This window comes from Talpa europaea (genome assembly GCF_964194135.1).
Source record: "Talpa europaea genome assembly, chromosome: 10".
In the NCBI taxonomy this organism is placed as follows: domain Eukaryota; kingdom Metazoa; phylum Chordata; class Mammalia; order Eulipotyphla; family Talpidae; genus Talpa; species Talpa europaea.
The window spans coordinates 79,948,328-79,975,109 of NC_140077.1; the positions used below are offsets into that span (position 1 = coordinate 79,948,328).

At 36.6% G+C, this 26,782-nt stretch overlaps 1 protein-coding gene across 1 annotated transcript in view; it reads right to left on the minus strand.

Annotated features, from left to right (window-relative positions):
* The window catches only part of LOC311178819 (complement factor H-like), a gene marked incomplete at both ends in the record, with an annotated part of 48,591 nt that overhangs the window by 13,309 nt on the left and 8,500 nt on the right, over positions 1–26,782 (minus strand). Inside the window, 11 exons of the mRNA XM_084245550.1 lie at positions 241–450; positions 925–1,110; positions 3,573–3,749; positions 4,761–4,940; positions 5,040–5,222; positions 5,972–6,148; positions 10,615–10,791; positions 20,479–20,604; positions 22,525–22,953; positions 23,560–23,736; positions 24,155–24,349. Of these exons, the coding sequence (XP_084101676.1) occupies positions 241–450; positions 925–1,110; positions 3,573–3,749; positions 4,761–4,940; positions 5,040–5,222; positions 5,972–6,148; positions 10,615–10,791; positions 20,479–20,604; positions 22,525–22,953; positions 23,560–23,736; positions 24,155–24,349 (2,217 nt within the window). The remainder of the gene's footprint in view (positions 1–240; positions 451–924; positions 1,111–3,572; positions 3,750–4,760; positions 4,941–5,039; positions 5,223–5,971; positions 6,149–10,614; positions 10,792–20,478; positions 20,605–22,524; positions 22,954–23,559; positions 23,737–24,154; positions 24,350–26,782) is intronic.

The following is a 26,782-nucleotide window of genomic DNA, read 5'->3' on the forward strand; positions in this document are numbered from 1 at the left end:
AAATTGTATACTTATGTGATCAAGGAGGTTTAATGTCACAACACATTTTTAACATAAAATTGTTAGAATTTCAAGTGACCTATAATGAGTCATTGAAATGAACAATAATAGGATTGATTTGATTATAGAAAAAATTTTGGGTAAAATTAAAAAATGATATATAAATCTATGTATGATTGTCTAGTTTTGAATGAATTTTACTGAAAATGGAATTTTAATTTGGATATTGTCCTTCCTCACCTACACACTGAGGTAGAGGGCTCCATTTTCCCATGTGGCATGTTATTTCATCTTCTTCAGATTTCTTGAAACCATCATCACAAATGTAACTAAGTTTGGTGCCATGTGGATAAGTCTTGGGTCCTAGTGTAACTTTCCTTTCTTCTGAAGAGTTAGATAATTGAATGGTTCCATGTTCTATATGAGGTAGTTGTGGACATGGCTTTTTTTCTGTATAAAGAACAGAGATCAAGGGTCAATTACAAATATAATGCTTAAATTAAAAAATTCAAACATTCCTTTGAAATTTAAAATGGGGATAATTTTAACAAACTAAATTATTTAAACTGAAAAAAGCTGAAAATGGCAAGGATGTATATCTCCATAAAATCTGTGTTACTATCCACTTATATAATATACTCCTTTGTTCTGGTCCTGTTATTATGAGGAGCAAACTATGCAACTGGAAATTTTATATGGTATATACATAGTTACCCAAAGTTTTTATCTGGATTTATTACACTGAAATAAAAGAATGCTGATTGACACATGAACCTTGATTGCAGTTTAGTCTTTCAATATGAAGTGGAAAGATATAAAGAGAAATATAAAGAGAAAGACCTCCACCTTGTTCACTTATACAAAATACAGGGGATTGTTAACGTCATCTGAAAAAATCATAAAGCTTGGTAGGCAACAACTGACCAACACATTGTGGTATTGACTGCCATCTTCCATCTTTGCACATAATTTCTTCTCCGCCCTGAATTAGATAGTTTTCTTCACAGAGAAGAGATATTCTTTCCCCATCCTGGTAATTCACTGTGGTTGTCATAGCTTCAGCATGGCGAATCTGAGGTGGAGGTGGGCAAAATTGTTTTGGTACTTCTTCTAAAATATGAAAATTATATTTCTTGATTAAAAATCATGTTAAAAATAATCAAAGAATAATTCAATAAATGAGAATAATAATATGTGATCAACTAATAATGCTATGTTCTATGTTTAAATCAGTTCTACTTTTCAGCTTGATAGCATTTCACTAAATCATATTTGGTTTATTTTCTCTGGTTTTCCTCCCAGTTTGTTTTGTTTTTTCCTTTGATTCATTTTGCATAATTTGTGTGAAACCTACTGGAATTATTTCTAACAATTAGGACATTCTAACAGAGATATTCATTTGGTGACAGGCACTAAATAAAGAATGAAATCAGGATCTTTTTCAGATATCCATAATCAGATATATTGGGATTGGATTAAAACTTTAACAGGATAGTTTACAGATAAAGGTGATTAGCCAGAGGAAGAATTACATTTGTTAATGATCAATTAATATGATATATGTTATTGGCAAAAAAAATAAGATTTAGATATTCAGTGGTTAATTCAGTAGTTTAAGGTATGCCATTTAAATTTCAGACTTCTCCTGGAGATACCATTTCCTAGTTTGCCTGAAATTTTAAGGGATTGTATATAAATGAAATGCACCTGGCTTAATGGATTAGCCAGACTGGCTTTAGTTACATAACCCTCAGTTTATAAAAGAGCCCTTGTAAGCTTGTGTCTGAGCTCCTGTAAAACTGAGATCTATTTTTGAGTAATATGTGAAAATACCTGTTCAACTAAGGAATATAATTTGGAAGTTTTTGCACCTGGTCTGAATCCTGTCACACTGTATCTTTATTTGATGAAAGGGAAGTCATGTAAATCCTTTTAGTTGTCCAACCTTGTATATTCGAACGATTCAGGGAAATATTTGACTGACTAAAACACTTCATTCATGCTTTCTAATATTGTCAGATTTTCTATTTCTATCTAAGTCAAAAGCAATATTTAATTTTTGATCAAAAACATTTTTTCTTATTTCTGTTTTAGATATCTTTGCAGTTTTTTCCCAACTTATTCTCAAGGATTAATTTCTTTATATTTCTGTTATTTAACCACTTTTTCCTGAACAGTCTTAATTTGCATTCACGCTTGATAGATTTGCTAAAGTTTGGTCTAACTACAGAGTTTCTCTAAAAGCTGCATTATATTCTGCAAATCACCTTTTATCCTCTTTCTTAGCTTATCATAATAGATGCTTCAGTTATTCTTTCCTTGTTTGTCCTTTAGAAGTATGTTCTCTTCTATTAGATTGCAAGTGCTATGGCTTCATTTTGTTCTTTGCTATTATTTTTGCTCTTTATTTAGAGAGAGTGGTTTGAGGACATTGATCACATTAACTTTGCATGTTAGGAATTTTTTATCACATGGGAAAGATCAGTTGTTTTAAATTAATTGACTATATTATAATAAGGTAATATAGACTTCAGTACAAGGAGAACCACAAAAAATAAAGACCATTTTTTTAATTACAGAAAGGTTAATTCACAATGAAAAAATTATTGTAAGTGTGTATGCATCTAAGAATATGTCACAGACCAAGAAACAAAGCTGGGCAGATCTAAAAAAGGAAAGAGAAGTATTCACAAGTATTCACAATTCTACTAAGTAACACTGATAGCTTTTTTACTCTGACTGATATAACAATTAGACAAAAAAAATTTTTGAAAACATAGATAAATTTGAAAAACACCATGAACCACTTTAACCTGATCTATCAAGTAGAATATTACTATGTTTCTATGTGAAAAGGTACCCACCACAAAGATAGAAATCATGTTGCACAATAAAAAACAAGTTTCAAAATACTAAAATCTTACACAAATGTTCTATGACAACAGGATATGACCAAAATTAATAGAAATAGATTATACAAGCACAGTAGTGTGTAGTATAGAGAATTAAAAGCAATAATTTTCCAATAGCAGTAAACATACCTGTTATCCAGATGTTCATTTAAAACCACCTCATTTCTGGGTGGCTTACTATATATCTGATTGATGCATAAAATATAATTAGTATTTAGAAACACCATTTTGGGTAGTTTCTAAATTGCCTTCCAGCCTAAAACTTATTTTTTTTAAAAAGATTTATTTATTTATGCATACAAGAGCTGGGATGCAGTCCAGAAGTGGAGGTTGCGGAGTCGGGGTGAGAGGATTCACTAGAGACAGAGTGGGGAGCAGAACAGATGAATCTACTGAAATACACTGCTGAGGGCAGAAGCAGGCTAGACAGGAGACGTCTGCTGTGCCATGTGGGTCAGCTCCCTGGCCATGGATTGAACTGGTGCTGCAGGGGCTGCCTGTAGTTTCATAGTGCCGAGCCTTAACCACTTGTGCTACCAGGGAGGCTCCTAATACTTATTTGTAACATTGAAAAAACCTCTCATTTTCCTTTCAGATACTATTTTACAAGTTCAGGAGAAATAGAATAAAAATTTAAGAACTTTATTAACAGGAGCTTACCAATGCAGGATATTTTAGGATCCCATTTTCCATTTATGCAGGTGGCGTATTTTTTTCCTGATTTTCCTTTACAGTCGTAACTTGCGCGGTAGTTATGATTAAATTCAATCATATTTGATAGATTTGGATCATTTGCAAATGGCTTTTCTGGTTTACACTTCTCAAGTGCATCTGTTTCTATAAAATGAAAAAAATTCCAGGAAATGTTAATTATAAGAACCAAAGCAACTACTCCAAAAAATAGCTATAGAACCAATACTATAATGAAATTAGAATATGTCTATAAATTCCACCAACCAGGGTACTCCTGATCATATTGCAAGAGATGAGCTATTCTGTAGGAACATATATCCTATACCTTGTCTTAGAAATTTTAGAGAAAATATCCATAATTAAGGTATTTGCATATTGGAGACTGGAAGAGTATAAGAGGTTTACTCTTTTGTATAGTTGCCATAGCAAATGGTGATCACATATTTAAATTTGTTCCCAGTGTGAAATCTCTGCAGATGTTCACATTCGTTTCTTGATTTCAAGCATCTCTATCTTTAATTGAACCTTAAACCATTAATATAAAATAAATATCTATAAAATCAAATGTATGTATGTATTCTCTCTATATATAGAATCAAATATATTATGTTGCTAGTTTAAGTATATTTTTTCAGGCAAGGTAATGTTATATAGCAAGGAAGTAGATCTGATACATATAGTATAGGATGTGACTATTTAAGCAGATCTTTTGTCTGATCACCAAATGGAAACAGATACTTAAATCAGTAATTGGGGATTTAAATTCATGAATTGTTTTCTGTGTGTACACTTAAAATATGAAGCTATTGGGAAGTATGAAAGTGCAGGCTAGAGGCAGGTATTAAATAAGCACTGGGAGGAAAAAATTGGAGAAAGACCTATTATAGCTGAAAGGGGATTACCTTAAAGTAAATATGGGTAGATTAACTCTAGGAAAGAAAACTGGAGTCAGAAGAGAATATAGTTGAGGCGAGTGTTTTTGGTCTAAATTAGAGTGAAAAGAGGAAAGTTTTCATGACTGATATTACCTTGGGTTATACAAATTTGAATTCATTATAATTTGAGAATATCTCTCTATTTCAATAATGTTGCAAATCAGCATTTTCAAAGAGAATATTAAATTGATACATATTAATTTTAGGAGTGTATTCTTACCAATGCACTCAGGAAGTTGGCTCCACCTTCCATTAATGCAAGTGGCTGAGCTGTGACCAATCAGAGTAAATGCTTCTCTGCAACTGACCTGTACTGAATCTCCATGGTGATAGGGAGGGGCAGCATCTTCAACAAGGCCATTAGGAAGGTCAGGTATATCTCCACATGTGCTCTTCTCCTCTGAAAATTTCACAAAAATGTTTATCATTAAAATGTAATTTGTTATATATGAACACATGCAAAAAGTGTAGGCTATAGTTAATTTTTTTATTGAATTACCAATACACTTAGGCAAGTTTGTCCATTCTCCATTAACACATTGAATTTTATTGGAACCCTTCATCTGAAATCTAGGATTGCAAACATATTCCACCACTTCATTGTGTTTATATTCTTCTTTCTGTGCTTCTTTAACTTGTCCATTCAGGAGTTGTGGAGGTTTCCAACATGATTTCACTGTCCCTGCTGTAGAAATACTGTGTAAGGAGTGGTTAAATTGCATAGTTTACAGTTTAAAAAACCCAGCAAAATAGATTTTTTCTTCAATTTGTTTTCTATTATATAACTTATTGTAACATTCTTAACCAATGAAAAAAGAAATGTTTACACCAGATTCATGTTTCCCACTTCTATTACTTTTACTGAACTAGCTTGTTGGAAGCGAATTCAAGCCTGTAAAATATTTCCTAAATATTCTAAAGATGTTTACAAACACATTAATAAATAGTTATGTAAATAATATTCCATGAACATTTTGTCAAAACTTTCAAAAAACACCATAATTCGAGATTAACAGATTAACATAGTTTAAATTTGATTAAGCTGTTCATGTAATTTAATGTCAGTAATTTACAGTCATTTAATTGACTGTAAGCTGATTTAATAATATTTAAACAGTGAAATGAGGTATCAGCCATGCTGTATTGAATATCCAATAATAATGTTGGAATTTAGGTAATAGGAAAAATAACAAAAGTAGTCCCTCTACTGTCACCCACCTTATATCTACTATCTATAGTTACTTTTGCTACATATTTCAGAGCAATTAAAATTCTTAAATAAGGAAATCTGAAATATCTGCTACCCAATACATGTCCTCTGGTTTCAGCACTAGGTTATAGACCCAGTGGAAGCCAACAGAAATCAAGAGAAGAAAAAATATTGATAGCCCAATTCTAATTCTTGTTTCAAAAATTGTAATTAATATTTACCTTTACATGTTGGAAAATTAGGTGACCATCCAAAGTGGTAGCACTGAACTGAATCTGGTCCAACTCTGAAACGGTTCTGTCTGCAGAATAATTTCACCACATCTCCAATTTTATACTTGTTTTTGGAAGGCCGAACAGTTAAATAATCATCTAATTTGGGAATTTTACATTCTCTTTCTATAAGAAAAGGTGAAGTAATTTACTGAAACTATCACTGCCCAAATAAATCTTATGTATGTCATGAGGTGCCAGATGCTGCATATACAGAGGCGCATCAGATAAATCCTCCCTGTAAATTCATGTGAAATTCTGTATGAAATACTGAAATATTTCACATCAATATATGTGTCCTGTAAATTTATTTGTAAGTTCAATTTGCTTGTAATGTGTTGATTTTATAACTGATATTTATAATATTTAGTGTTATATTTTGGTACTCTAAAGTATACAAGTATCTTGTCATATTAAAAGATAGTGATAGAGGTTTAAAATTGCAAACAAATAGAAATTAGTATTTGTTTCATATTATTGGGGAACTGGAAAACACCAAAACCATTTCCTATATAGTTAGAGAAACATTAAAAATCACTTCATTAAGGGCCTCCCCGGTGGCGCAGCAGTAGAGCTCTGGGTTGTGAAGCTGCCCGCAGCCTCTGCAGCGCTGGTTCCATACCTGGCTGCTTCCCGGCCACCGGAGGAGGGTCCCACATGGCATGCAGACCTCTCCTGCCGCCCGCTGCTCCCCTCAGCAGTGTACTTTGGTCCTTCTGCCTGCTCTGCTCCCTGCTCTGGCTCTGGTGAATTCTCTCACCCTCCCGCGCTTTTGACTGTACCCAGTGCTTGTATATATAAATAAATAAATAAATCTTTAAAAAAAATCACTTCATTAAGTGAATAATCAAATAGAAATATAAACAGATCATACTGAAATATAAAACAAAATGAAGAAACATTGTATTCAAGGATGCATTTGTATATTCATAGTGTCCTGAATATTTACATAATAACCATCTATTTTAATATATGATAATTTATACTATATTTTAATAAATTGCTTCTTTTCCTGATTGAGTTAGGAATTGTGAAACTTTCCCTAAAATTTGTAAAATTAGTGCAATTTGTGATATTGCTAAGTGTTTATCAAAAATCATTTTTATTTGGAATCCTATCTGGAGAATAAATTTATAAAATTATTATAAAAAGAACTGGTATTCAAAATTTAGAATCATGCTAAAAAGAAAACTCATGCTATGTAAGAGTCAACTATTGGACATACTTATAATATTAGAAGGTAAATGTTTTTTAAAATAATGACACAAATAAAACTCAACGCATTTGCTTTAGGTTTGATGTTGAGTTTTGAAAATTAATTGAGATATTCACACCTTGAATGAGAAGCAGTGGGATTTCTTTCCTAAAATTCTATCCTGTGTTCTGCAAAACAGTGCCTTTATTTGTTGTGTCTTTGTTTATACATTTTGTGCTCATTTTATGTGAATTTTGTATCTTATCACATTGCAAAAAACTTTGCCTTAACAACAACAACAAAGAGATCTCAGCTGTTGGTGATTTTTCCACTGTTGTATTTATCTAAAGATGTCTTAGGGAATGTGATTAAAAGGAGAAATTGAATGAGCATTGTTTCCCTGAATGGGCAATATTTATCTTTATTCAGCAGTGAGAATCCCAAATCCTAACACTAATATAGTAAGTCTTCACTTAAATATCTTCAATAGCTGCTTGGGAACTGTGACTTTAAGCAAAACAATGTATAACCAAAGCAGGTTTTTGAATGATCTGCTTTTGATTCCTGTCAGCCAGAATTGTGTTGTTCTCATTAACTTTTTAAGGAAGGACATTGAACAAAATGATATATTCAAAGAGCTGCTATACTTGGAAGTGTTAATATGAATTTTTTTAATCCAAAGTTTATGTGCATTTTAGGTTCAATAGAAATGGTTTGACTTAAGGGGTTTTTGATAACAATTCCTGGGAAAAGTTCTAAAAACAGGAATTCCGGAGCATTTGCAATAAATTCAAGTATCAGTCTGTGTGCAATTTTCTGCTATACAGGAGGGAATATTCTGTGACAGCGACCATTAACATACTCAAAGCACCATTACCTCACTAGACTTCTGGCATAACAGTATTTGACTCGTTTGGACCACCAGTTTCTGAAACCCCACAAAGAGCACATCAAAAAGATGGCCCCAGTACCAGAGGAACAGTGTCCCAAGGCATACGGCAAATTAGAAAAAAGGCAGCAGGGAGAGGAAAAACTACATGCAAATAGCAACTCCTCAGGAAAAAGACACACCCCTAAAAGAAAACCACCCATGAAATTGCCTTCCAGAAAGAGAATTTAAAATTGCCATGATTAAAAAACTTACAGATGTCATAAAGGCAAACAATGATAAAGGAAAAATAATCAACGATCAGAAGAATGAACTTGAGTCCCTAAAGAGGGAAGTAAAAGAAATGCAGGAGATCAAAGAATTAATGGAGGCGCTAAAGAACTCTGGGAAAAGCAATGAAAGCAGAATAGATGAAATGGAAGAACGAATAAGTACTCTGAACACACAGAAATAAAAAGAACCAAAACAGAAAAGGAAAGAGAAGTACAAAGGAAAAAGACTGAAGAAAGACTTCGGGAACTATCTGACTCCATGAGGAAAGGAAATGTAAGAGTTATAGGAATCCCAGGAGAGAAGAGAGACATAGGAACAGAGAAAATATTCAAGGAAATAATTGAAGAGAACCTCCCAAACATGAAGTAGCTGAAAATAGACATACAAGAAGCAAGAAGAACACCAAACTTCCATGATGAAAGGAAAATTACAGCAAGACACATAATAGTAAAGCTCCCAAGAATCCAAGACAGGGAAAAAAGAATGAAGCTGACAAGAGGGAAGAAACACATAACATTCAAAAGAAAACCAATCAGACTGACATCAGACTTCTCTGAAGAAACACCACGGGCAAGGAGAGAGTGGAGGGACATAGTCAAGAGACTAAGAAAACAGATGGCAGCCAAGAATACTCTATCCCACAAAGCTTTCTTTCCTCTATGAAGAAAGAATAAGGACCTTCCCAGACAAACAGAAACTCTGGAATTTCATTACACAGATACAGCAATTCCAAAGGGCACCTGCACGCCTATGTTTATAGCAGCACTATTTACAATAGCTAAGCTATGGAAACAACCCAAATGCCCAAAAATAGATGACTGGATCAAGAAGATGTGGTACATATACACCATGGAAAATTACTCAGCATTCAAAAAGATAAATGATGCACTTTGCCGCAACATGGATGGAGCTAGAAGGATTCATGCTCAGCGAAATAAACCAGAAAGAAAACGAAAAATACCGGATGGTCTCACTCATAGCAGGAATTTAGAAAACCTAAATAAGAGACCAGCAAAAAGACTAATCAATACAAAGTAAAATTCAAAATCAACAAGCAACTATAAACCAGAGACACACTGCGGGGGCGGGGGGAGGGGGAGAAGGAGAGGCAGGGAAAGGAAGGACTAGAGTCAAAATAAGATGGAAGTGCAATTGTATGGGGAATATAACCAAAATGAAATGAAAATGCATACATTGTGCAAAGATGAAAAAAGATTAAGTATTATATAAAATAAAAGATTTAAAGAAAACCAAAAACCAAAAATACAAATTACTTTTTTAAACTCCTTTATGATTTTTTTTTAAAGATTTATTTATTTATTTATACAAGCACTGGGTACAGTCAGAAGCGCGGGAGGGTGAGAGAATTCACCAGAGCCAGAGCAGGGAACAGAACAGGCAGACCGACGAAATACACTGCTGAGGGGAGCTGCGGGCGGCAGGAGAGGTCTGTGCACCATGTGGGACCCTCGCCCTGTGGCCGGGGATCAAACCAGCGCTGCAGAGGCTGCAGGCAGCTTTGCAACCCAGGGCTCAACCACTGCACCACTGGGGAGGCCCCCCTTTATGATGTTTTACTAATCATAAAATTAATACATATACTATATGCCCTTGCCATTATTCCATTGTATTCCACCCATTCTTAGCTTAAAAATTCCCCCAAAATTTCCCCCACAGAGTGAGTAGTACAATCTGCTCACTCTGAAATTTCCGAAATATTATTTAGTTTTAAAGCTTTGCTCATACTGTTCCCTTGATTTGGAACACTACATACGCTCATTTCCCACAATTCAAACCCTGTTTCTAACCCTGGAAAACAGGTGAATGGCAAACAAAGTAGATTTGTGGTATAGTCCACAGAACATGAGAAAACCAGAAAATCAAGAACTCTACTCAGGACCTGCAGAAACTCAGGAACAAAAAGCTGAGAAGTTGGTAAGAAACTATAATTTTGCTAGTGAGTAGCTAGTTCTATATAATTTGAAAGCTCGCATTTAGAAAGACCAAGACAATTATACTGTATTCATAAATCTATCATGTATATGGCCCATAGAAAACATCATTTTAACACACACTGTTAAAGATAATTATCTTTGGACATCAAAACAACCTCATTTATCAGTTAATAACAATCAGCAAGTGACACCTTGATGTTAATCATTGTCCCTAAAAAATGACTCTAATTATCAATTTTACTAATTCTGAAAAAAGGAATACACCAAAAATAGCACTTACCATGGCATGTAGGTTTATCAGACCAACCATTGTCACCACATATTATGGAGCCAGTGGTGCCTCCATCTCTGTTCTCATATCCCTTGTCACATTCATATTCCACCTTGTCATTGAGTTTAAACCATCTGCTGTCGTTTTTGGGTCTGGCATGCTCGAATACTGGCATATCACACGATTCTAATGCATGATAGAATTGAATATTCCATTTCTAATATTATTTAATGGACAATCTAAGTGAGTCAATCCCATCCCAAGAGAAAATGATCTTATCACAGAGTATGCTAATATCAAGAGTGTACTGATTATATAAAAATAAGCTATGTCAATGATAAATCACTGTCCAAATGCTTACTCACAGTGAAAAAAGTTTCTACATTTAAATTATCTGAAAATTTTGTTTTAAGAACTTTTTTCTCAATTATTTTTCTGCCTTTATGCCATGAGAGAACAAAATAGACCATCACAGATAGATTGTTCTTATTATTACTAAACCAGAATAGCATTTTGTGAATGAAGATGTCAAACTTAGTAACAGTTGTGACAACTAGACCAGAGAAAAATAGATTAATTGCAAAAAGATTAACTTTCAATAATCTGAGTAAATTGTTAAACATTCTATAAAGCTGTTTACTCTGAAATATATTAACTTTAAGGCATAAATCAGATTTAATATCCTCAAATATTATCCTAATGACTTTGTATTCTTCTGTAATTATCAAGATTAAATATAAAGTTCTATTGGGCCTCCCCGGTGGCTCAGCCGGTTGAGCGCAGCTCTGTGAAACTGTCTGCAGCCTCTGCAGGACCAGTTCGATCACCAGCTGGTCGGGGAGATACCCACATGGCGTGGCAGACCTGTTCTGTCTTGTCCACTGCTCCTCTCAGAAGTGTAAAAAAATATATAGAGCGAGTTCTATTGCTCGTAACTAGATATAAGAAAAATAAAGTGTTTTTTTTTTTATAAATTTTATTGTTATATTCCCCATACAATTGCAGCCCCCCCATTCTGACCCCAATCCCTCCCCTCCCGCCCCCGCCCCCCTAAAAGTGTCTCTGGTTCATAGTTTTTTGTTGATTTTGATTTTCACTTTCTTATAGTTATTCATTTTCCTGGTCCCTTATTTAAGTTTTCTAGATTCCTGCTATGAGTGAGACCATCCGGTATTTTTCTTTTTCTTTTTGGCTTATTTCGCTGAGCATGATCCCTTCCAGCGCCATCCATGTTGCTGCAAATTGCATGTGTTTATCTTTTTTGAATGCTGAGTAATATTCCATGGTATATATGTACCACATCTTCTTGATCCAGTCATCTATCTTTGGGCATTTGGGTTGTTTCCAAAGCTTAGCTATTGTAAACAGTGCTGCTATAAACATAGGGGTGCAGGTGTTCTTTGGAATTGATGTTTCTGTGTCCTTTGGGTAAATACCTAGGAGTGGAATTGCTGGATCATATGGAAGCTCTATGTTTAGTAGGTCCAGAAATCTCCACACAGCTCTCTACAGTGGTTGGACCAGTTTGCACTCCCACCAACAGTGCAGAAGAGTTCCTTTTTCTCCACACCCTCGCCAGCATTTGTTGTTGCTAGTTTTTTTAATATGTGCCATTCTCACTGGTGTAAGATGGTATCTCATGGTAGTTTTGATTTGCATTTCCCTGATGGCAAGTGATGTTGAACATTTTTTCATATGCCTGTTGGCCATTTGCATTTCCTCTTCAGAGAAGTTTCTTTTTAGCTCTTCTGCCCATTTTTTGACTGAATTATTATCTTTGTTGTTGTTGAGTCTCATCAGCTCTTTGCAGATTTTTGTGATCAGTCCTTTATCATTAGTGTTGGGTGCAAAAATGTTCTCCCAGTTGGTGGGGTTTCTCTTTGTTTTTGTTATTGTCTCTTTTGCTGTGCAGAAGCTCTTTAATTTGATGTAGTCCCAGCTGTTTATCTTTGCCTTCACTATCACTGCTTTGGGTGATGTGTCTGTAAAGATGTCTTTGATGTGAAGATCACGTAGTGTTTTGCCTATATTTCCTTCTATATATTTTATGGTTTCAGGTCTTATGTCTAGTTCTTTAATCCATTTTGAGTTGACTTTTGTGTATGGTGTGAGGTAGTGGTCAAGCTTCATTCTTTTGCATGTAGTGACCCAGTTTTCCCAGCACCATTTATTGAACAAACTTTCTTTGCTCCAATGCATATTCTTTGCTCCTTTGTCAAAGATTAGTTGACCATAAATCTGTGGGTTTATTTCTGGATTTTCTATTCGATTCCACTGGTCTGTATGTCTGTTCTTGTTCCAATACCATGCAGTTTTGATGATTATGGCTTTGTAGTATAGTTTGAAGTCTGGGCGTGTGGTGCCTCCATTCCCTTCTTTTTTTTTCAGGAGAGCTTTGGCTATTCGGGGTTTTTTGTGATTCCATATGAATTTCATCAATAATTGTTCTATTTCTTTGAAGAATGACATTGAAATTTTGATTGGAATAGCATTGAATCTGTATATTGCTTTTGGAAGGATGGCCATTTTAATAATGTTTATTCTTCCAATCCACGAGCAGGGGATGTCTCTCCATTTCTTTGTGTCTTCTTCTATTTCTTTTAACAGTGTTTTATAGTTTTCTTTGTATAGGTCCTTTACCTCTTTTGTTAGATTTATTCCCAAATATTTGATTTTTTTTGTTTCAATAACAAAAGGGATGGTTTTTTTGAATTCTTCTTCTTCAGATTTATTGTTTGTGTATAGGAAGGCTACTGACTTTTGCATGTTGATTTTGTATCCTGCCACTTTACTGAACAGATTGATGAGTTGAATTAGCTTTTCTGTGGAGTTTTTGGGGTTCTCTATGTATAATATCATGTCGTCTGCAAATAGTGATAGTTTGACTTCTTCTTTTCCTATTTGGATTCCTTGGATGTCTTTCTCTTGTCTTATTGCCCTGGCTAGGACTTCCAGTATTATATTGAAAAGCAGTGGTGAAAGTGGACATCCTTGTCTTGTTCCAGATCTTAATGGAATTGCTTTCAGCTTTTCACCATTGAGAATGATACTGGCTGTGGGCTTCTCATAGATGGCCTTTATGATGTTGAGGTATGTTCCTTGTATCCCAAGAATTTCAAGGGCTTTTATCATGAATGGGTGTTGCACTTTGTCGAAAGCTTTCTCAGCATCTATTGATATTATCATATGGTTTTTATATTTCTTTTTGTTGATGTGTTGGATAACGTTGATTGATTTTCGGATGTTAAACCATCCTTGTGCCCCTGGAATGAATCCTACTTGGTCGTGGTGAATTATCTTATGGATATATTGTTGGATTCTGATGGCTAAAATTTTATTGAGGATTTTTGCATCAGTGTTCATTAGGGAGATTGGCCTGTAGTTTTCCTTTTTTGTGTTGTTCTTGTTCGGTTTTGGTATTAGTGTAATGTTGGCTTCATAGAACGTGTTTGGTATTGTCCCTTCCTTCTCAATTTTTTGGAAGAGTTTGTGAAGGATAGGCACTAATTCGTCTCTGAATGTTTGGTAGAATTCATTTGTAAATCCATCAGGTCCTGGGCTTTTGTTTTTGGGGAGGTTTTTGATTACCATTTCAATTTCGCTAATTGTAATTGGTCTGTTTAGGTGTTCTATTTCTTCTTTATCTAGCTTTGGGTGATTGAAGAGTTGTAGGAATTTGTCCATCTCCTCTAGATTATTAAACTTGTTTCCATATAACTGTTCATAGTAGTTACTGATTATTCTTTTGATTTCTGCTGTGTCCGTTGTGATTTCTCCTCTTTCATTGATGATCCTGTTTATTTGTGCTTTCTCCCTTTTTTCCTTTGTGAGCCTGGCTAGGGGTTTGTCTATTTTATTGATTTTTTGAAAGAACCAGCTCTTCGTTTCATTGATCTTTTGGATTGTTTTTTTAGTTTCAATTTCATTTATTTCTGCTTTTGTTTTTATTATTTCTTTTCTTCTACTGGTTTTGGGGTTTTTTTTGTTGTTCTTTTTCTAGATCTTTGAGCTTCGAGATTAGGTTGTTTCTTTGAGTTCTTTCTTGTTTCTTGATGTGAGCTTCTATTGCTATATATTTTCCTCTTATTACTGCTTTTGCTGCATCCCATACATTTAGGATATTGGTGTCCTCCTTGTCGTTCAATTCAAAAAATTTTTTAATTTCTTCTTTGATCTCCTCATTAGTCCAGTGGTCTTCCAGTAGTGTGGTTTTTAATCTCCATGACGTAGGAAAGTTCCTTGCCTTCTTTTTATGGTTTATTTCTAGTTTGATGCCTTCATGGTCAGAAAAGATGGTTGATATGATTTCAATCTTGGTGTATCTGTTGATGTTTGTCTTGTGCCCCAGTATGTGATCGATCCTGGAGAATGATCCGTGTGCATTTGAGAAAAATGTGTACTCCGTTTTTTTGGGGTTTAGTGTTCTATAGATGTCTGTTAAGCCCAATTGCTCTAGGTCCTTATTTAGAGCTTCGGTTTCTTTACTTATTTTTTGTCTTGTTGATCTATCCATTGTTGATAGTGGTGTGTTGAAGTCTCCCACTACGTATGTGTTTTCTCTGATGTCTGTTTTCAGAGAGGACAACAGTTGTCTGATATATTTTGGTGCTCCTTCGTTTGGTGAGTATATGTTAATGAGTGTTATTTCTTCTTGAAGTATTGTCCCCTTGATCATAATGTAGTGACCATTGGGGTCTCTTTTTATCTTTTTGAGTTTGAAATCTGTTTTATCTGATATAAGTATAGCTGTTCCTGCTTTCTTTTTTGGTCCATTTGCTTGTAGGATTGTTTTCCATCCTTTAACTTTGAGCCTATTTTTATCTTTTGTAGCTAAATGTGTTTCCTGGAGACAGCAAAAGGTTGGGTTTTGTTTCTTAATCCAGGCTGCAACTCTGTGTCTTTTTATTGAAGAGTTTAGTCCATTTACATTTAGAGTTAATATTGATATGTTAACATCTGTATTTGCCATTGTGTTTGTCTTTCCTTTGATTTTATTTATTTATTCTTTTAATAACTTTTTTTTTTTTTGGCCTTCTTTCATTGTTATTCGTCCCTCCTAGTTTCTGGCTTTAGGACTCCTTGTAGTATTTTTTGGAGTGGGGGTTTAGTTGCAATGAAATTCCGGAGTTTCTGTTTGTCTGGGAAGGTCCATATTCTTTCTTCAAAGAGGAAGGAGAGCTTTGCGGGATAGAGTATTCTTGGTTGGCATCTGTTTTCTTGGAGTCTGTTGACTATGTCCCTCCACTCTCTCCTTGCCCGTAGTGTTTCTTCGGAGAAGTCTGATGTCAGCCTGATTGGCTTTCCTTTGAATGTTATCTGTTTCTTCCCTCTTGCCAGCTTCATTATTTTTTCCTTGTCCTGGATTCTTGGGAGCTTTACTATTATGTGTCTTGCTGTATTTTTTCTTTCGTCGTGGAAGTTTGGTGTTCTTCTTGCTTCTTGTATATCAATTTTCAGCTCCTTCTTCACATTTGGGAAGTTCTCTTCAATTATCTCTTTGAATATTTTCTCTGTTCCTACTTCTCTCTCCTCTCCTTCTGGTATTCCTATAACTCTTATATTTCCTTTCCTCATGGAGTCAGATAGTTCCCGACGTCTTTCTTCATTCTTTTTCCTTCGTACTTCTCTTTCATTTTCTGTTTTGGTTCTTTTTATTTCTGTGTCTTCAAGAGCACTTATTCGTTCTTCCATTTCATCAATTCTGCTTTCATTGCTTTTCCCAGAATTCTTTAGTTCTTCCACTAATTCTTTGATCTCCTGCATTTCTTTTACTTCCCTCTTTAGGGACTCAATTTCATTCTTCTGATCGTTGATTATTTTTCCCTTATCATTGTTTTCTTTTATGACTTCTGTCAGTTTTTTAATCACGGCAATTTTAAATTCTCTTTCTGGAAGGCTCAGAAGTTCTTCCAAGTTACTGTCGTAGCAATCTGGGGGCTGGTTTTCTTTTTGTGGAGTGCTTTTTCTCTGGAGAGTTGCTAGGTTGCGTGTGGTTCTTCTCCTCCCTACTGTCTGTTTTCTAATTTGCCGTATGCGTTGGGACACTGTGTTGTTGGGACTGGCCGGCATCTTGGGTGGGCTTCTCTTCTCCCCTCTGGTTCCTCCAGGAGTCATCTGTCAGTTTCAAGCAGTCTTTATTGGAGAAAGGTCCCTGTCCTAAAATGTCGATGTGGGGACACACTCCCCTGTGCGCCTGGTCTGCCCCGGCGGAGGGTTCCTGCTCCCCCTCTGGGCTTGGACTGCAGGCCAGAGGGGGTCTGGCGTGGGCGAACTTCCCCCGCTCACCTCTGGCTCCTGAGGAAGCCTTCTGCAGGTAGTCTTTACTGAAGAAATGTCCCTGTTCTAAAATGGTGATGTGGGACACACTCCCTGCGCGTACGGTGTCAGGCACACTCTTCTGCGTGCCTGGTCTGCCCTGGCTGTGGGTGCTCGCTCTCCCTGTGGGCTCAGACTACTTGTTCGGAAGGGTCCGGGTGTGGGCTAACTCCCCAGCTGGCCACTAGCTCCTTCAGGGGCCTGTGCTGGCTACAAGTCGCTAGGTGGCGCCAAAGATCTCTCCTAGAGCCCTTGGGGAGCTGATTTTCCACCCCGTGGGACAGGGAGCAAAGCGGGGATGGTAGGGTACACCTCAACGGCTTTGGGGTGCTGTGTCTGCCTTGTGCCCCACCGTTGTGGGGAACCCACGCCCCTAATTTCGTGCCCCGGGTCTCAGTTCCAGGACGCGGGCTGTAGCCCAGTTCAGTGGCGCGGGAATGGCGCCTTTTGCACCGCTCCCGTGCCTGGGCGCCTGGTTCCTGCTTACTCAGGGAGGGACCTTCACCTCAGTGAGGACCTCTGCTCGTCTCCCCGCAAGCCTAGGTCGTCTCCCAAGCCTAGGTCGCAGGCGCGGGGACCTGGGCAGCCGCGATCCTGGTCTGCACTTGCTTTTCAAGCGCGCTGAGTGTGCCGCTATCTGCGCAAGCTTACTGGCAGCCTGGGCTGTGTGTTCGTCTCCCGGGGTCTTTGTTCTTCTCTAATGGTGCCCGGAGCCGTTCGCTCACCGCCCAAATCCTGCAGGGTTCGCCTCAGCTCCCGTTCAAGGGGTGTGGTGGCTGCAATAGTTCCTTTCCACTCACAGTCCCGCTTGCTGCGTCATTTGTTCTTGGTGGCCGTTTTGGTTTGTTGTTTTCCTCCTCTCTGTCGGTCGGAGAGTGCCGCCTCTGTGGGCGGGGGAGGGGAGCAGGGTTCTGCGCTTCCCTCCCTTCTAGTCCTCTTTTATGGCCACTTTCTTCTTCGGGTAGTTTGCTGGAGTCACCCGTTTATCTTCCGTGTCCCAGTTCTCACTGGGACCTGCCGCTTTTCCTCCCTATTAACTTTTTTTAATGGGAGATCTTACTCGCAGCGTCTCCTCGCCGCCATGTTGCTCCGCCCCTTTCTGAAGTGTTTAAACATAGTTTCAATGTTCACTATATGCTGCACTACAATAATATTAATAAAATATTTAATATTCCCCAATTTTATAATTTCTATAGGCAGTTAGCTTAAAGCTGTTAAAAAATAAAGCAAAATTATACTAATTAGGTAAATAGAGATATTTTCTGTTCCATAAAAAGAGTGTTATAATGGATAATTAATCACAATTTAATATGAGATGATTTTGAGCTAGGGGCAAATATATCACATATCTCTTTGACTAGAATCATAAAGCATAGAAATTGTCAAAAAATGGAAATGGAAGGAAAACAGGAGAAATGTGTGTCTTAAATATCCACTAAATTTAAATGACTATATTAAATGTCACTTTTAAAATGTCATTGAATGACTTTGGGATTAATGTAAGTGAGCAAGTTCTTAGAAAAATCTTCTTAAATGTCTAGATAGTGGAAAAGGAGAACCTTTAAGCAGAACGTATTTTGGTGCTGTCGAAGTATTTCTCCTCTGTAACTACATAACTACAAGGAATTTATGAAAATTTTCTAGAGGATTTTCTAAAATGGGCCTACCCTATAATATCAAACTTCTACATTATACAAGTTATTTTATTCTAAGATCATGCATTGTGCACCCATGAGTTCACATGAAAATCTACATTTTATGCCTAAAAACAGAGACTCTCATATAAAAGTTGGATTACCTAGAAAATAGTTACCGTAGGCACAGAAATCTCAGGTAGAATAATTGAGGTTACACCTGTATACACATGAGTGCCCCTAAGTAGTTTACAAATCATAGGATATTTTAAAGTGCAAAACACTTGACCTAAAAAGTGGATTGGTATTCTACTCTACAGTTAATTAATCTTAAATGGCAAAATGTTATCTATTTTTTCAGTTATTTTTATTTATCTTTTCAAATAGAGCCATACAGGCAACCCCACCCTGCTGCACCTCCCCCTGCAGTGACCTTTAGGGCTAACTGTCCCTAGGTCTGGCTGGGCAACCAGCGCGCAGGGGGAGAACAGCAAAACCCTACATACCTGCTGCACCTCCCACCGCAGTGATCTTTAGGAATGGCTTTCGCCATGGTCCCTAGATCCGGCTGGGCAACCAGCGTGTGGTGGGAGAACAGCCTGAAGCAGAAGTGCAGAGGAAGTTCCCTGAAAAGGCAGAAGCTTATCAAATGATAACAACCATGAAGAACCACTACAAGAATGCTAAAAATCTTATCCCTCTTCCTAGAACTACAAACTTTAATCCCTTATCTGTCTTTCTAAACTTCCTCCTTTCTTCTATAATGGTCATTGCTTGTTATGTAGATCACCTCCCTGATAGTGATAGACTGAGCCAGCAAGCAAGCTAATTTCTTTGATATTCATTCCTGTGCTTTTAGAAAACATATATATACTAGTCACAAACTTAAAGAAAATTACACTCAGATTTTCACTCTTGAAGTGTGTCTGTGTGTCATTTCTTTCGCCAACACCCTGACCACCCTATACTCTTCTCTCAACCCTAAGGTGGCCTCATCGTTTACTGCTGTGCTGGTTCGCGGCAGGTGGCGCCCAACGTGGGGCCCCGACATTTCATTTCATTGTGTCTTCCACCCAAAGAAGAGGTGAGTAACGAAGAGATCGTGTTGGGTAAGCTATCTCCCTTCTTGTGTGTGAGTGTGAATGTGATTCCCTTAAAATACCCTCTTTTAAACAGTCAGGGATAGGATCCTCACTGGAGCGTCCGGAGCTCGCTGATAAAGGATGATCAGTTTGAAATAGTGAGAAGTTTTTCTAAGAGTGAATGCTCGTGGTGCTGTGTGTGTGAGAGCGTATGATTACGGCTCCACGGCCTCGTGGCTATGGAGTCTGTGTGGGCTGCACCCGCGATTCCCGTGGAGGAACGTCATATGGCATAACGGTCATCTGCTCTTCGGAGTAGCCTGGTCCGGGACTTATACGGACAGACCTTAGCTAAGACGCCTCCGCAAGTTCCCGCGAGGGACACGGGCCGGACAGCACAGTTGAAAGAAATCTTTGCTTGAGTGAACAAAAGCACCATGAGACCAAAAGCAAAAATCTTTTTCTATCTATATTAAAAAATATGATTAAAACACGAGGTATTAAAGAAAATAAGAAAGCTCTACTGTAACTTTATAAATTTATATTACGGGTATGCCCGTGGTTTCCAGAAGAAGGTAGTTTGTCACTGGAAACTTGGAAGAAAGTAGGAAAAGAAGTGAAAGAGTTTTATGCCCTTCATGGACCATCTCAGGTTCCGAGACAGGTTTTATCCTTGTGGGTACAAATTAGAGATTTGTTGATTGATGCCAAATAGTTAAGTTAAACTAAACTTACTACAGTATCATTTCGGTGATGAGCAATAACAATTAATTACTTACTAATGCATCTAGGTTGAGCTGACCATCCGTTTTTCGTACATTTAATTGATCCTGACATTTTACCATCTTCTGTTAAATATCCTGGTTTACACTTATATTGTAAGTGTAATGCCTTATGTAAGGCATATGTAGTATCAGGTTCAGAAATAAAACCATTCTCAATTTCTAAATCTCGTTTTGAGCATGTTTCTAAAAGGGATAAAGCATATGGAAAAGGTAAGAATATGTTCAAAAAACATTTTCATAATGGTTCAAATAGTATTACAACATAAAATTAAGGAGTCATTCCTGTTCAAGTCCTTGTGTTTTTAAAACATAAGGTGAATTACCAAGATACAAAGCCAAGATATGTTATTCATTTCTTTTTGGGGCAAAGTAAATTTCAAATATTCAGAATCACTCCTAAGAAATTATACACAGGAACACAAAAAGATTATCAGGCATCCAAAGGCAAAGTAATGAATCTAGATATACTCCTCATACATTATATGAAAATTGACACAAAATTGATCATGTATACAAAAGCAAAATATAAACGTCTAGAAGAATGGATGAAATTGGTTTAGGCAAAAAGGTTTTAATGGTCACCAAAAGCCTGGCTCCTCAGAGAAAATTTTAATACAGTGACTGCTATCAAAATTAAACACTTTTGCTCTGTGAAAGACTAGTGAGAAAAATGAAAAGTAAAGCTATGTTGGAGTCAAATATTTGCCAATCATATACCCAATTGAAAGCCTATAGCCAGAATATATAAATTAGTTTCAAAAATACAGTAATAATGAAACAATTTAGTGAAGGAGTAGTGAAAGATTTCCAGTCCTGAAAAAAAATATGTGTAACCAGAAAGTAATGCTCAACAGCATTAGCTATCGAGCAATGAAAGACACGAGAAACTGTCTATATCCAGTCTTAGCAGGGCTGAGGAATAGTTGGAGCACTTAGACATGGCATGTGTGAATGAAACATGACGATCAATCAGGACAAGTTTATCCGTTTCTTGTAAATTAAATATATACTTAGCATCCATCTAGCAATTCCAGACCGAGATAATTAATTACCCATGAAAAATGAAAATGTGGTCCTGCCTGGTTGCCTGCAGGTTAAGTCTCAGTGCTATCACAGCTGTGGCCTGAGTTTGATCCCCAGCCAGGGAACTAACCCACATATGGAGCAGCTGACTTCTGTCCTGCCCATTGCTCCCCTTAGCAGTGTATTTCAGTAAAAACACCCATCCTGCTTCCCATTCTGTCTCTCTGGTGAATCCTCTAATACCCCGGCACCTCTGGTCTACACTGCTGTTCTTCTACACAAAAATAAATTTAAAAATCTTTAAAAAAAAAGAAGAAAAAATGAATTGGTGTTCATACAAAAACCTATATGTGAATATTTTTTAGCAGTAACATTCACAAATGCCCCAAATTGGAAACTACCCAAATGTTTTCAATGAGTGAATGTACTAACCAAGTGTGGTACACAATACAATGGAACAAAACTCAGTAGTAAAAATAATTACAATTGGTATGTAACAACATGAACTATACAGATTCAAAAGTAGACTAACCAGGGCCTCCCTAGTGGTGCAGCGGGTTGAGCGCAGTGCTGCGAAGCTGTCTGCAGCCTCCTCAGCGCCGGTTCAATTCCCGGCCAGCCAGGGAGAATCCCACGTGGCGTGGCAGACCTGTCCTATCTGGCCCGCTGCTCCCTTCAGCAGTGCTTTCGGTCCATCTACCTGTTCTGCTCCCCACTCTGTTTCTGGTGAATCACCCTCCCGCGACTCTGTCCTGTACCCCAGCTCTTGTATAAATAAATAATAAATGTTTTAAGAAAAAAAGCCAAAATAAACTAGACTAACCAGATAACATAGTGTGTGTTAGACCTCCATCATTTGGGATCAAATGTAAAACTATTGTTTCTTTGGGGGACATATTTCCTTAACACTTCATGTTTTTTCTTTAAGTTTTTAATTAGTTTCCTTGTGTTTGAAGTAGTCACTTCCTCTAGTCTTTACTGACCAACATTGGCAGAGAAATACCTTTGTGAAAACTGTTAAGGATTCAAAGACTTTTTCTGGGACCCTGTTTATGGATATACCTGTTCATCATGTGTTACTCTCATTAGGAAGGGAATTCTTAAATTGCCTGCCTTTTGTCACTCTTGCAGAGTCAGTCTGGCAGCTGACACTTTCCTGTTCGCTTGTCCTGAAACCATGCTGATTGCTGAAGCCTGTGTTTTGTTCCCATTCCTGAGTCAAGTTAGCTTTCTTGTACTCACTAGCCATCTGTAAAGACAACATTTTGACATGTGCACAGCGGCCTGCCCATGGTGTGGGTTGGGGCGAGGTGTGCAGAGAATCGGGGTGCCTGTGTGTGAGCAGGATCTGTAGCACAGCTCCCCCATGGCTATTGGACAGGCTTCCTAGTAAAGGAAGGTTGCCCGAGGTTGGTAGGAGTTCTGTCCCTGTATGAATTCGGAGGCCTGGATGTTCTGTTCCAAGTTTATCTCGCCACTTTGTGCTACTGCTGATCTCTCTATTGTGGGCTGTTGTGGATGTGGTGAGAAAGAAGGGGGCCTTTTTCTAAATGTCAAACACAGCCTAGGAAGCTGGACACTCACACATTTTTTTTCTTTTCCCCACTGGAGGAACCATGGACTGAGTGCATCCTCTTGGCTGTGCCTCTTTAGGGGAGAGGTGGGGTGATACAAATTAAGTGAAACTGTTACTGTCATCCCCTCCAGTGCAGCCAATCTGGAACCAGTTTGTTGTAACAATGTGCTGAAACTTCTTTGCTAGAGTTCCAGATTCCCACAAAGATACTCTTCTCCACAGGTTTTTGTCAAAAACAGTGCCTTTTGTGGAGAAGATGGTAGAAACTCCTTTACGTCCTTCTTGCTGATATCACTCTCTTTTTACAAGTTTTGTCCGTGGATCTTTTACTGTCTTCTTGACTCTGTCTGTCAATAGCACATTAATTTTGCTGTGTACTTATCAAGAGATTGCTGTGTCAACTCATACACACTTGAAAAGAGTAAAACCAAATAGATCCATTGGCAAAACAGAAGTTAATTGAAACTTTTTGCTGCAGTTAAGATACACAAGTCTTGGGAAATCATCAACATACTGGGTTCTTAGACACCTGTACTTACTGACTTTAATGCATCTGGAAGGAGGGGACCAGTTATTCTCTGTACATGTCATTGTATTCTGCTCATCCTCAAGACTGTAGCCAGGAAGGCATTCAACATGTACAGATTCACCCTGTAAATACCATCTTGGTCTCAATGGATAGTTTCCATTTTCCAAATAATTGAAAATACACTTTCCTAAGGATCACAAAAAAGATAAATGAAAATGAAGAGGCCCATATGTTTGATTAAAGTAGAAAACTAAAAATATATTTACAATGCCTAATTGACAATACAGTAACTTAAGAAACCCATTAATGCTTCTGCCAAATGTTTGTTTAAAAAGATTAATTCAATATATGAAGTTATTTATCTTGTTTTTTAATTGCTAAAATGAATGTGAATTATGTAGATATTTATATAAAATCCCTAGTTTTATTTCTCATGTAATTTTCATGAATAGCTTCTCTTAAAATCAAGGACATATGTTGTTTTTTTTGGCTCCTAGCATTCATCTCTTAGCCTTATTTTTGTCAAAGAAGCCTTAAGTGTACACTCTTGTTTGTCTCCATCTTTTGAAAGATTTATGAACACAATTTTAAAGATGTTTACTTACTGAGGCATGGCAGTGCTGGCTCCCATCCTTCTGGTTTGCAAGTAATTGTACCCCAAAATTGTTGTGAAGGGGTCACAAAATTTTCATCACAGCCATAGTAGTAATAACGTCCTATGGATACTGGAAAGTATGGTCTATAATATGCTTCATTATGTAGATGTCCATGTTTAATTTCTGGAAAATTACAGGGCTTCACTTGCAATAAGAAAAAAAAAACATAAATCATGTTTTACCCAGATAAAAAATTAGAAATTGTTTTCTCTATGAATTTTCTTATTTGCATAATTACACTTATTGATTGGGACTGTAAGTCAAAAGTTTTCAAAATGATTGAGGTGAAATTGGAGGCCCTTGGTGGTAATGATAAAATTATGTGTGTATGTCTTATGATGTATAAACTTATATAAAATATGTACAGAACTTTTTAATGTAATCTCTGTAAGAGCATATATAGTAGTGTTGTTTGATTAAATAAGCACCTTGGTTGGGAAATGAAGATACTGATTTTATCACTCATTATATTTATTTTATTAATTAACTTTTAATTAAATTGATACTTGAATACCCCTATCTGGCATTGCCACTGTAGTACACCCACCACCAAATCACTAAAATAGTCCATTGAGCTCCCTTCCCTCTATCTTCTCTTCCCCCCAGCCCTTCCCCACCATTGCTCCCCCCATGAATGTTTCTGTTTTATAGTCAGCTTTCAAGAGTTAGTTTTTAAGTTGTGTTTACCTGACCCTTGATTTAGTTACTATTATTCCACATATTAGTGACACCATCCGTATTTATTTTTCTCGTATTAACTTATTTCACTAAGCATTATCCCTTCTAGTTCTATCCATATTGCCGCAAATGGCATGCGTTTAACTGTTTTGATCACTGAGTAATATTCCATTGTGTGTACACATATATACATGTATATATATATGTATTTATAAACCATATCTTCTTCATTCAGTCATCTGTTTTTGGGCACTTAGTTTGTTTCCATAATTTGGCTATGGTAAATAGTGCTGCAATAAACACGAGTGCATGTTTCCTTTTGAAGTAGTGCGTTTGAATTTTTTTCAGTAGTTACCTGAAAGTGGAATTACTGGGCGCTGTAACCGATCCATTTTTAATGTTTTGAGACATTCCCACACTGCTTTCCCTAAGGGCTGGATCGGTCTGCATTCCCAGCACCAGTGCAAGAGAGTTCCCTTTTCTATACTTTCTCACCAGCACTTGTTTCCATATTTTCAACGTGGGTCCTACTCACAGGTGCAAGATGGTATCTCACTGTGGTCTTGAATTGCATAGAGAACCATCAAGATGCCACAGAATAAAACTAATAAAAACAATCAGTTTAGCAAAGTGGCAGGGTATAAAATCAACACACAAAAATCAGTTGCCCTCCTATATACAAACAATGAGATAGAGAAGTTAAGAAAGTGACCCTATTTACAATCATAACAAAAAAAAATTAAATACCTAGGAGTAACCTAACACAAGAGCTAAAAGATTTATACAAAGAAACTCTTATACATTGTTAAAAGAAATAGAAGACCCAAAGAAATGGAAAAATATTCCCTGCTCATGGATTTGAAGAATCAATAGTGTCAAAATGGTCATCCTACCCAAAGCAATATACAGATTCAGTGCAATCCCAATGAAAATATTAATAACATTGTTCAAATAACTGGAAGAAACACTACTGAAATTCATATGGAATTACCAAGACCATGAATAACAGAAGCAATTCTGACAAAAAAGAAAGAATGGAGTTATCATATTTCCAGATTTCAATATATATTATTAAACCATAATAATTAAAACAGTCTAGTACTAAACCAAAAACAGACACACAGACCAATGGGATAGAATTGAGAGCCCTGAAATAAACCCCACCCCCATATGGGCAGTTAATGTGTGATGAAGGAGCCAAGAACATGCACTCGTTTTATCTTCATTTCCATTCCCATTAGAATCAGATCCCTGACTTTTTTCCCCTGGATCAAGTCAATATAGGGAGATAGTGAGGTCTTGCTTGATCAACATTCATTATTTTTCTATTTATCAAAAACAATTTTAAAATACAGAAAAGCATATTTTCCATTGATCACATCATAGAGAAAAATACTATTATTCATACTTCAAAGCAGCTATTGCAGGAAGTTTTGCTATAGTTAACCAGAGAAAAGGACATGAAATATTTCTTATTAAGCATATCGTTAAGATTTTCATAGGCATTTCTAAATACTTAAAAATTTAATTGGAGATGAGGTATTTTTAATATCATAAATATTTGTAAAGAGGTACAATACCTATCATTTTGAGTATTTGCTATATATTGAATAATTTGTAGTGTATATTTAAGTGATGTACTGTATGAACAACTTTACATATATTTTCAGAAATATTTGCCTTTTCATGGTATGATTTATTTATACTTCCGCAATTTTAATATCAGTGTAGTGTTAGTGTTTCTATGAAAGATGTTATGAGAAACTATACAACGCATTAGAAATGTTTCCACACATATACACAAAGTGCTCCCTATCTTCTTCATTCCTTAAATTCACTTCTCTATTTTTTTGTTTGAATCAAGAAAATTTTCAGGTAGTTTCTACCTACTTTTCATCT